The sequence below is a fragment of the Emys orbicularis genome, chromosome 3 (genome assembly GCF_028017835.1).
Source record: "Emys orbicularis isolate rEmyOrb1 chromosome 3, rEmyOrb1.hap1, whole genome shotgun sequence".
In the NCBI taxonomy this organism is placed as follows: domain Eukaryota; kingdom Metazoa; phylum Chordata; order Testudines; family Emydidae; genus Emys; species Emys orbicularis.
Window position 1 is genome coordinate 132,835,797 of NC_088685.1, and position 12,527 is coordinate 132,848,323.

The 12,527-nt window shown below is 39.7% G+C and overlaps 1 protein-coding gene across 1 annotated transcript in view; it reads left to right on the forward strand.

The window, feature by feature from the left end:
* Positions 1–12,527, forward strand: part of TTC13 (tetratricopeptide repeat domain 13) — a 74,304-nt gene that overhangs the window by 53,497 nt on the left and 8,280 nt on the right. Inside the window, exons 16-20 of the mRNA XM_065400656.1 lie at positions 2,936–3,019; positions 5,502–5,586; positions 7,672–7,781; positions 11,091–11,226; positions 12,283–12,362. Coding sequence (XP_065256728.1) covers positions 2,936–3,019; positions 5,502–5,586; positions 7,672–7,781; positions 11,091–11,226; positions 12,283–12,362 — 495 coding nt within the window. The remainder of the gene's footprint in view (positions 1–2,935; positions 3,020–5,501; positions 5,587–7,671; positions 7,782–11,090; positions 11,227–12,282; positions 12,363–12,527) is intronic.

The window sequence follows — 12,527 nt, forward strand, 5'->3', positions numbered from 1 at the left end:
AGTCCAAGAGCCCACTTTCTCCTTTGCACACTACTGAATTCCTTTCTGAGAATAACCATTTAATCTGGGATTGAATGAGGCAGCTGGAGAGAGTAGTAGGTAGTGGTAGCTCTGTCTTCCATCCACTCATGACATCAAAATGAGATATCACTTGCAATAATAGATTGTGCAAATCTACACAAATAGGATAATCCCTTCTTGTGTGCTTTAATCAGCCATGAAATAGTATTGAAATACTGCTAATTCGTATATCATAACTAGGCTTCAGAATGAAAACCTTGTTGAGATGAATGGGATCATTTCACACCTCTGGGCTGTTTTCAGGCAGACTTAAGCATTGGTTTCTGTTCAGTTTATATATTGAAGGTTATTTTCACAACCATAAAGGCTAGAGGCTTACTCTTTATCAAGCTTGGATTCTTGAGCACAAGATAGCAGGCTCAAAAAAGTAGTACTAATTTGCAGAGCTGCATGAACTAGCCCAATTTGATTTCTGTATATGGTAGTTAGATGAACAAAAAAATTGTGTAGGTTGTTTCAAGGAGTACCAAGAGCAGTAAGTTTATGATAGCTTGCAGTAGAGCCCATAGTAGACTGCTGGGAAGCTGGAGGTGAACCAAAATTACCTCTTTTTTTCACACTTTGATTTGCAGGATAAAGTACGTGTTCTCCTGGGAGTGGGGAAAAGGGTTTGGAAACTTGTTACCTCCACTCACTTGATTCCCTTGCATAGTTATAAAAGATCAGGTCAGACGGTGCTCAGCCTAGTCTCATAGGATCCCTTTGTCCCATACTGTCACCTATTGTTTCTGTACATAATAGTCCTTTTGTTAGGTCCATGCTAACGATACCTTCTTTGTCTGGGACTCCTTTATGCAAGGTCCAATTCCATTCAACAGTTCTTACTACTTGAGTCTGGCATCTTGGAGGATGATAAATGATGGTTTCTCCATTAGATTTTTTTCCTTGTAGGGGCTTAACGTCTGGAAAGTACCAGAAAACTTTCCACCGTAGTCTTTTAGTCACTCTAATTTGGAACATTTCTGTCAGGTGTTCCCAAAGGACCACCCAACAAGTGTTTACAAAGTCTTTTTACTTGATCTTCTTAGGGTTCTGTAAGGGTGTAGGGCTTAGCATTCTTAAGGTGCAGATATTAAGCTGTCGTTTCTGCTCTTCTGAGTCAGTATAAGAGTGCCTTTGGCTCACCTCCATCCCGTTATAAGGTTATAAGTTATCAGACCTTACTTTGCCTTTTTGAAAGTCTAAACTTTTGTTTTCATGGGCAAAACGAGGATTTGAGACCTGTTCTGACTGATGAAAGCTGTCAGTATTCCTCCAAATATATGTTGAGACACCCACTACTACTATCTGTTCTTGGGCATTCTGAAGAGGTGGCAATGCCTATCAAGTAGAGGGAGTTGAGGAACAACAAACAACTCTTGAGTCACTACCTGATGTCTTTCCTTATTCATTACCACTCCTCACTGGCTAGATCCAACATCCTTTTAGGCTGACTTTGATATCTGAGTTCTCCAAGCTACCATTCAAGGAAATCCTGTTTTCTTATTTTTACTCCTTCATACTTCTGCCTGTTGTACAGAAAGCTTTTGTGTAGGATGGAATAAGATGGGACGTACAACAAGGGCAAATCGTATCAGTAATTGTTTATCATCCATTCTCTTTCCCTTTCTTTTCTAACATACACACTTGAGTATTCTAATTCTGATCAGTGTTTATTCCCATTGAGGTAAATTAAAATCAGTGGGACTGTGTGAGTAGTAAGGTGTGCAGCACAAAATGAGTTAAGGTGCTAGAATCAAGCCCTGAATAATTATAGAAAGAGGATAGAGACTGGCTATAAACATATCTCCTATGATTGACAGTGGTTTTAGCCTCCTGGTATATGTAGCTGTAACATTTGCTATATAAAATCTTATTTTGTAGACTGGAGAACATGAAGGATTCCTACAAATGCAATAATGGTACGTAATGTTCCCGTTGAAGGCATTATGTATGGCTACAATCCTGACAGGACTCTTTTGAGAGTTTACAGGCTCATACCTAATGTTCAAGGAAGAAGGCACCAAGTCAGCTGTTTGTTTGCTTGTGAACTGCTGATTAAATATTTAATTTCCTGGAAGAGCAGTAGAGTGCAGTATTTAGATAGCAACTAGAAATGAAAATGTTCTTGAAAATGTCCTGGAGTTTGAAACATCTGGTGTCTTTCTATATGGAAACGTGTTTTAAAGTTATTGCACTCCACTCATTCTCCCCCACCCTTTTAAAAAAAAAAAAAAAAAAAAAGTGAATACTTGATATTTTGCACGGTCCTTAAGATATTCCCCTTGCTCTGAATCAGGGTTCAGTGAATCATCCCAGAAAACTTTGATTTAAAAAAAAAATTACAATGTTATGTGTGGGATTTAGGGACAGTTAATACAAACACATCCATGAGAAGAGGATACTTAAGTTGTTTATAACAGACATCACAATCAAATACCAGTGCTCAAAGTAAACCAGTTACAGTTAGGATTATCAGTCCCTGCATTTATCTTCACATATAAACACACACAGCTTTCTACCAGGGTAAATAGTTGTATACAAAAAATATTTGCAAATCCAAATTGGTAATTGTGGTACTGTTTTTTTTGTTTTTTTTAAACTGTACACAAGAACACTGGTGGTAGTGGGGGAGCACCCATGAAAAGTAGCTTGTTGAAAAAGCAGCAAGAGATTCTACAAGTCCCCTGTTGAAAATAAATGGCTTGCTTATTTATTCAGACAAACCTCTGATTTAAGCTTCCACTACTCTTCCATACACTGCTGTATAGAAATCACATATCATGCTTTTATGAACCGCATACATGTTAGTTATGAAGTGGATTATCCCAGTAAACATTTTTAAAGTATTTTTTTATTTATCTTCGATCTACAGGGGACAAGTCATTAACATGAGGTACCTGGAATATTTTGAAAAAATACTTCATTTTATCAAAGACAGGATCCTTGTTTATCATGGGTAAATGGTTTATTTAATATTTTTTCCTTCCTCCTTCAATATCAATTCAAATTTGTATGATATTCATAGACCATACAGAAAGTCTGGGGAAATATTTTCTTAAAGTTCCAGTACCAGCCATAACTGTGCCCTCTTACCAATGGGAGAAGCTCACTAATTGCCATATGTAATTCAAGTAATTAACTTTTAAGAGTACCTGTACCCACCCTTCTGGCCTTTATCAGGCATGGGTGGATCTTAGCCCTGTCTTACAAGGGAGGGTGTATTTTGTTCAAGGTGGTCATGGAAAATGTTGATTCATACTCCAGGTTACGGGAGTATGAATTAATTAATTTTTCGGACCAATATTGGTGGTTGATGTGTGAAGCCTATAGCAGGGTGGGAGATGTGGGTATGGCTTTGTATGGATCATCTGTGGAGGGTAATATATAGGAAATTGTGATCTTTGACTGATATTACGAAGGCTGGGAGTCAGAGTGTTTTCAGCCCTTATAAGTGAGTGTGATCTGTAGTTTAAAAAGCCACCCTAAAGGCTTTTCTCTGGAATAGTGAGGTTTGGAGAAAGTTAGATGGAAGGTGATTAAGGATAAAAGGAAGATACTTAACATTGCTGTTGGACTATAGAGGATATTTTCAGACTTCCTGACAAGTGAATTAGCCTCTGGGAGATAGAGCCCGATTCCGGGAGACTCACGGTGAAACTGGGAGGGTTGGCAACCCTAATTCAGTCATAGAAAGAAAATCATTAGGTAAAAAATGTCGTATTGTATTGTTTAATTTTCACCCTCTGACCAAATGGGAAGAGTGGGGAAATTTGCCAAGGGAAATGCAGTAGAATATAATGTAGTAGTTCACTCCATTGATCATCAGAAATGGTTGGTTACATTGAAACTAGATCAGGGGTCGGTAGCCTTTCAGAAGTGGTGTGCCGAGTCTTCACTTATGCACTTTAACTTAAGGTTTCGCGTGTCGGTAATACATTTTAACATTTTTTAGAAGGTCTCTCTTTATAAGTCTATATTATATAACTAAACTATTGTTGTATGTAAAGTAAACAAGGTTTTCAAAATGTTTAAGAAGCTTAATTTAAAATTAAATTAAAATGCTGATCTTACGCCGCCGGCCCACTCAGCCCGCTGCCAGCCTGGGGTTCCATTCACCTAGTTCGGCAGCGGGCTGAGCGGGGCCTGCAGGACCCCGGCTGATAAGGGGCCGACAGCCGGAACCCCAGACCGGGGGTGCAGGTGGGAATGTGGGAGGTGGGTGCAGGAGCTCCCGTTTGGTGCTCGGGGTGGGGATGTGGAGGGGTGCAAGAGTCAGGGCATGAGGTGTGGGGGGTGCAGGAGTCAGAATGGGGGCTGGAGGTATGTGAGGGAGTGCAGGGGTCAGGGCAGAGGGCTGTGTGTGTGTGGAGGGGTGCAGGGGTCAGGGCAGAGGGCTGTGTGTGTGGAGGGGGTTCAGGGGTCAGGGCATGAGGTGTGGGGGGTGCAGGAGTCAGAATGGGGGCTGGAGGTATGTGAGGGGGTGCAGGGGTCAGGGCAGAGGGCTGTGTGTGTGTGGAGGGGTGCAGGGGTCAGGGCAGAGGGCTGTGTGTGTGGAGGGGGTTCAGGGGTCAGGGCAGAAGTCTAGGTGTGTGTGGGGGGTTCAGGGGTCAGGGCAGAGGGCTGGGTGTGTGTGGGGGGGGTTCAGGGGTCAGGGCAGAGGGCTGGGTGTGTGTGTGGGGGGGGTTCAGGGGTCAGGGCAGAGGGCTGGGTGTGTGTGTGTGTGTGTGGGGGGGGGTTTAGGGGTCAGGGCAGAGGGCTGGGTGTGTGTGTGGGGGGGGGGTTTAGGGGTCAGGGCAGAGGGCTGGGTGTGTGTGTGGGGGGGGTTTAGGGGTCAGGGCAGAGGGCTGGGTGTGTGTGGGGGGGAGGTTTAGGGGTCAGGGCAGAGGGCTGGGTGTGTGTGAGGGGGTGCAGGGATCAGGGCAGAGGGCTGGAGTGCTCGGCTCCTGGGGGGGGTTAACGGCAGGGGGCTGGAGGGGATATGCCCCGTCCCCACCCCTTTCCCCAGGGCCCCGTCCCCACCTCTTCTCTGCTTCCTCCCCGGAGCAGCGAGCATGCTGCGGCTTGGCTCCCCTCCCCCTCCTCCTCCTCCTCCTCCTCCCCCTCAAAAGGGCGATCAGCTGATCGGTGGCAGGGAGAGGAAGTGGGAGGGGCAGGAAAGCACCACGCTGGGGGAAGAAGCGGGGGAGGAGGGAGCTTGGCTGCCGGCATGACCAAGCTTCTGCCTCCTGCCCCCGCAGGAGAAATCGGTGGGCAGGGGGGCTGAGTGTGGCCAGGACCCCGGCAGGCAGCAGCGTGCCATCAAAAATTGGCTCGCGTGCCGTCTTTGGCATGCGTGCCGCAGGTTGCCGACCCCTGAACTAGATGGATGTTCTGAAAAATGCTAATTTGTTTGACCATTGTGTTGCTGTATGTTAAAATTGTTGCATGTTTTATTTTAGTGCTAATAATCCTAAAGGTCTGCTAGAAGTTAGAGAAGCATTGGAAAATGTACATAAAGTAGAAGACCTTCTTCCCATAATGAAGGTAAGTTTTGCAACAACCTTCAGCTCATGTGGATAACAATTTAAATGGACAGTTGTATGTCTAATTTAAAATGAACAACTGTAGGAACTATGGCTATATTCTAAAGAATTAATGTACTAATCAAAATAACTGCAAATCTGCTCATCTAAGGCTTGATCCTTCCCTTAGATGCATGTGATGTGTACCTGAGAAGACTTAATCCAATAACTATTTTTAATTAGTAAAAGGAAAATATGCCTGTTAAAGGGAGAAAAAAATTCTGTGTACTGGTTCCTTGAAGCCAGCCTTCCTAGCGATAAGGATTTTTATTTAGAACCTGAATGACTGGCTCAGCATAACTGTGTAAAACATAATTGAACAAATGGAAGAAAAGAGTTTATGGAGTTGGAGTTCATGGAATATGGAACATTTTTTCAGTTCAGGGCCACTGATTTGAATGTGGCCCAGAGCAGTAATGAGCAAAAGTAGTTGCCTGTTGGCTGATGGCCAATGTGGAATGAATTGGTGACTTCTACTCTGATCTAGTGGGAAAGTACCAGAATCACCAAACCCAACTCCCCCGTCCCAATTATTAGGGTTTAGTTCTAAGATTTTTTGAATAAATCTAATGTTGGATGAGTCAGATGAGTATTTAAATCTTTGGGAATATGGCAAGAAGGGCTTGATTTTAAAGATTTTTTTTTTTTAATGAACAATATAAATAAAATATTCAGACTTGAATAGTTTGGAAAGGAACATTCACACCAATCAAAGCAGGATAATTCAAACTGAACAGGTATAGATGTCTTCACAGAAGCTTAAACACTGCTACCTAGACTTTCTGTGTGGTACTCTAAGTGCCATACATGTCACCTCCAAGTTACTTTCTTAAAGGATATATTAAGGATTGTCTGAGGGTTAGGGCAGTTTAAGACCACACCTTTACAGCCCTGTCAGCTCTCAATCTCCAACCCAGTGCTCACCTTTTTTTGGAGTGGATATCAGTAAAACTAAACAAAAGTCTGGGAGGGAAGAATTGAAAAGATATTTGATTGTCCTGTACAACACATTATGATATTGGAAATCATAATGTAAGGCCCTCTAAAGCAAAATGGATGCCACTTTTTGCAGAGGTGCTTGACAAAGGGAAATGTTATCAGCTGATTTGAAAACACAGATTAGTACAGTGAGATGACAAAAATGTATAGCTATTTATGGGACTATGAGTGATTTAGCTAGAAATAAATATCTCTTCCTAAGAACTGGCAGCAAATATTCCCGGTCTTCAAAAAACTGATTTTGATCTGGTTTGGATTGCATGTATACCATTCTCAATTGTACATGTCACATTGGAATGCTGTTTCTCAATAAAAGCTTTTAATTTTTTTAAAAAATGAAATCCTTTTGGCCAAAACATAATTCCATGGATCATACTATTATATTTTAAAATACATGGTTGCAAAAACCATTCACTCAACAATGGAAATGGAGCAATTGTCTTTAATGCTGCATGGATAAATTGAGAGAGCCGGTTAGTATTTAAGTGGTCTGGTTGTTCAAATAGGTGGGTAACTTTGAATAGAACTTGTCTTTTAGTTTTATTTGAATAAAGTTATTGTGGTTTATAATTGACATATTAGTTATGGCCTTTGGCTTCTATTTTAAATTTAAATCACTATTTTTTGGCTTTGCAAAATTTGAAAATGTGTTTTGTTTTGTGTTTTTCCTTCTGGTGAGGAGAAAAATATGCAAAGGATGTTGAATGAGATTGGCTAACAGTTAAAAATTGTGAGCTATGTTCTGGAATGCAATTTAGAGTACTTCATGTACTTACAAAGTATAAACCTAAAATACAGACTCTACAACTCGTATTACTGTTTTCACATTAATATGCCAAATGGTGAATATCATATTGGGGCTTGGGAAAAACATTTGTCTGTATAGTTCTAGCTTAGTCTTTTTTATTTAATTTTTTTATTTAGGAGACCATAGCTGCACTAGGTATCTCTTGTTAAAATTGTCCTCTAGAAATCTGTGTTACAGAACAGTGGCTAGAAAGCTTGTCCTTCTATATTTATTCTAATATATTTCCTTTTTTTCTGAAAGCAGTTTAACAGTAAAACAAGAGATGGGTTTACTGTAAACACAAAAGTCCCTAGCCTCAAAGATCAAGGGAAAGAATATGATGGATTCACAATTACAATAACGGGAGACAAGTACGTTTGCTTTAAAAATTCATATTTTTAATCTAATCTTTAAGGAAATGACAATGAAGAAATGTTGAAGTATTATGAATTATCAATAGCAATTAATTTCTTGTTCTAATGGCATTTTGTACTTGTGATTGGGCCATTTGTGTAGATGACTTAGTTTCTCTGAGTCTGGAAGTGGTTCTCAAGTGTGCAGTGTCTCAGCCGACAGTGACCCTATTATTCAACTCATGCTGTTGAATGCACGTTGAAAAGTTTTATCCTTCATAATAGTATCCACAAAATTCTGATCAGCAGAACTGTATGGCTGACAGCTTGGTGAATCAAAGCTGTCTCCGCTCATATAGAGTTAAATGTTTTCTGCTCTGAGAACTTTTCAGTCTACTTCATAGACCATAAAAACAGATCTGAATGCTCTGAATCAGAATGGATTGGAAACCACCATCATAGTGGATCCATTCTAAAAGTGGGGATGGACAGAACAGGGGTTTTTGGCCTTCTCACTTTACTGAGATTTTTGAGTGTTTTGTGATGCTTCAGGCAATACTCTACAAGTTAGACTCATGTAATTCCTCGTTGGTAAAGTGTAGTGAGGAGGCATTGGGTCCATTACTGGTTGAGATAGTAAATACCCCCTTTGAGAGGCAAGAAGCTAGCACTCCTAAAGAGTGATTTTTAAGCCCATGTTCTCTATGGTCCCACTGCAACAGTATGGAATTGATAATTTTCTTAGACATTCTTTCCATTCAGATTACTTAGGGAATCTAAATTCTACACCATCATTTAAAGTGTTCTACAACCTACTGCGGACATCTTTAGTGTGGAAGGTAGACATTTTACTGCACCCCAGTGGATTTTTCCCTTTTGAATTTTAATCTCTAGACCTTCTGCACATTGGTAATGGGATGATGCACAAGATAGTTTCATTATATTGGGAAAATATTTATCTGTGTGAAACTGTCACATCTATGAAAATTAAATCACAAGTGTAAAATTTTGATAAGAATATGAATAGTTCCACATGCAGACCAAACAGTACAATTTTGTAGTAATTAGCACTAATTAGGAAACAATTCCATTTCTGGAGTTTCAAAGTTAACAAAACAAACATGCTGTGGATTCTAAACAAATAAAACAGACTGAAATAGAAAAGTACCACGAGAGAACATAAGAATGGCCATACTGGGTCAGACCAAAGGTCTATCTAGCCCAGTATCCTGTCTTCTGACAGTGGCCAATGCCAGGTGCCCCAGAGTGAATGAACAGGATAGGTATTCATCAAGTGATCCATCCCCTGTTGCCCATTCCCAGCTTCTGGCAAACAGAGGCTAGGAACACTATCCCTGCCCATCCTGGCTAATAGCCATTAATGGACCTATCCTCCATGAATTTATCTTGTTGGTTTTTTTTGAACCCTGTTATAGTCTTGGCCTTCACAACATCCTCTGGCAAGAAGTTCCACAGGTTGACTGTGCACTGTGTGGAAAAATACTTTTGTTTGTTTTTAAACCTGCTGCCTATTAATTTCATTTGGTTGCCCCTAGTTCTTGTGTTATTTACCTTCTCCACACCAGTCATGATTTTATAGACCTCTATCATATCCTCCCCCTTAGTCATCTCTTTTCCAAGCTGAAAAATCCTAGTTTTATTAATCTTGCCTCATACGGCAGCCATTCCATACCCCTAATAGTTTTTGTTGCCCTTTTCTGAACCTTTTCCAAGTCCAATATATCTTTTTTGAGATGGGACGACCACATCTGCACAGATGTGGGTGTACCATGGATTTATAGAGGCAATATGATATTTTCTATCTTATTATCTATCCCTTTCTTAATGATTTCCAACATTGTTAGTTTTTTTGACTGCTGGTGCACATTGAGTGGATGTTTTCAGAGAACTATTCACAATTACTCCAAGATCTTTCTTGAGTGGTAACAGCGAATTTAGAATCCATCATTTTATATGTATAGTTGGGATTATGTTTTCCAATGTACATTACTTTGCATTTATCAACATTGAATTTCATCTGCCATTTTGTTGCCCAGTCACCCAGTTTTGAGAGATCTTTTGTAGCTCTTCGCAGTCTGCCTGGGACTTAACTATCTTGAGTAGTTTTGTATCATCTGCAGATTTTGCCACCTCACTGTTTAGCCCTTTTTCCAGATCATTTTAAAGTTCTTGTTTTCATATTGTGTGGATAAAAGATTTTTTTCTGAGTAACACCTCTGAAAAGTTACAAAGACAGACAACTTGGCAAAAATAGTAGGTCAAGTAGGGCTCAAATTTAGTTATGGTAAAACAAATATCCTTGAAACTCAGACATTTAGCAGTAACGTCCCATTAGAAGGCAAAAATATTGAGGGTAGAACAGTTCATATACCTGTGCTGCACCATGTTAGCCAACAGAGACCTTAAGAAGGAAGTGATATCAGGGATAGGAAAGGCATCTATTGCATTTACTAAACTCAACAGCATATGGAAATCAAAGATGTACGGCACCAAAACAAAACTAAGAATTTTCAATTCACACCTAATCTCATTGCTAACATACAGCTGAGAGAGCTGGAGATCTACTAAAATGTCAAACCGAAAACTAGACACATTTGAAAATAAATGCTTATGAAAGAGTCTGGGCATTGGTTGGAAAGACTTAGTCACCCATGAAGAGACCTGAGAAATCCCCAACCGGCAACTCATTTCTACCAGAAGCAGAAAGAAAGCGTTGGACGTGTTTGAGGCATCTACTCGTGGTGCCAGCACACAGACTCCCTCAGAAAGCTGTTAAGTGGAAACCAGCTGGTATGAGGAAATGAGGGCACCCAAGAGAAACCTTAAGAAGAGCCCTTAGGAGGAAGGGCAGGCTAGTCTATCTCAATACCACAGAGCAAATTGAAGGAGCAGCAAATTATGGTGGTTAATGGGAGAGACGGTTTCCACCCTGTGTGCCAACATTGGTGCGGGAAGGGTGTAAATGTAAAAATAAAACTTTAATGCTCTATCTAAAAAAACCCCCAAAAGCCTCTAGACTTCCTTCCATCAAAATATTAGCAGTTATTTGCAATAAAAAATTGCAGATAACACCTACCACTTTGTCAGTAAGAATATTAAAATATATTCTCTGATGTTTCTATTTCAACCTCAGTGCTTCTCATTTGAGTGGGCAGCAGATTTGTTTTCTTGCTTTAAGTAGGGGTGATATGGGAGAAGGTTTTGGGGCAGGGAAGAAATATTAGCCTGAACTATCCTGCATTTTTGCACCTCTTTCAAGTATTTGATTAGTGTCTTGAAATTTATTCAAATAATCTTTTGTATTAGAGTTGGGAACATATTATTTTCAGTGGAAACTCAGACAACGGAAGAAAGAACACAACTGTATCATGCAGAAATAGATGCCCTATATAAGGATCTAACAGCCAAAGGAAAAGTACTAATTCTATCTGCAGAACTTGGGGTAAGGTTTTTATGGAAACAATTAATTCATGCTAGCTTCAACTTCAAATTTTGTCCGGATGTAATGTGGGTAATTAACCGTTGGAATACTTACCAAGGGTTATCGTGGATTTTCCATCACTGGCAATTTTAAAATCAAGATTGGCTGTTTTTTCTAAAAGATATTCTCTGGTTCAAACAGGAATTAATTAGGGAAGTTCTGTGGCCTGTATTATGCTGAAAGTTAGATTGGATGATAGCAGTGGTCTCTTCTGGCCTTGTAATCCATGAATCCTTTATATAATTAATTTTTAATATCTATACTATCATTTTTTATTTTTGTCAAAATACAATCCAGTTTACTGTGCATTGCTCTAATATTCAGATTTTTTGGAACAGTTCCTAAACAAGTAATAAAATTCACCTCATACAGAAATGCTACTAGTAAGACGAAATTAAGTGAAAGGTTTCCATTGTTTAAGGGTAATCTATTAAGTTGCTCTGCTTTGCTAAAGTAATAGTTTAATTCCAAACACACAGCATGAAATGTTCCATAATAAAAATGCCATTATTTTTTTTTATCCTGGCTTGCAACCACTGCATATTATTACCATGATGAGCACTATTTAATGTTATTCATAGACTGGTTCCTGACAGCCAGTTGTAAAATGAGAATTGACATAAATACATGACAAAACAATAGAATTGTTTTCAGGTTGATTGCATTCTACCTGAGAAGCTGGCTGTGCTTTAGATTTATCAGGATCTTTGACATAGCATAATGCCTTAGTGCTGGGTGAAATACAATGCTAGTTTGTTGTTCAAGCTAATTCCTTAACTTGACCTTTTTGAGTTACTTGATCTTCCAACGTTCACAATAGGGATGGTTCCATTTTATTGAAACTTATGATATATTTTTCTTTATTTAAAAAAAACCCCACACCTTAGGGTTGAATATATTGTATCATTACTTAATGGAGGGTATTACAAAGTGCACTAACAGTCTTACATGTTTCTTCATCTCATATCTGTACACTAAAGTATTTTTTGAGCCCCTGCTTGCATTTTTTTTACCTAGGAGGCAGATGCTGTGTGCCATCTAATCCTGTCTTTAGTTTATTACTTCTATAACTTAATGCCACTCTCAAGAGGATCCAGGTTAGTGACTGATTTTGTGCATTATCTCTCCATCTGCTATTCTATTTTATTGTATGTGGGATTGTTTATCTGCTTAGTGGATTTGTTAATAAAGGGACTTGTGATAAATTGCAGTTGTTTCTAGGGTCTCTTATTCTGATGATACTGATAACATTCCTGATGCTG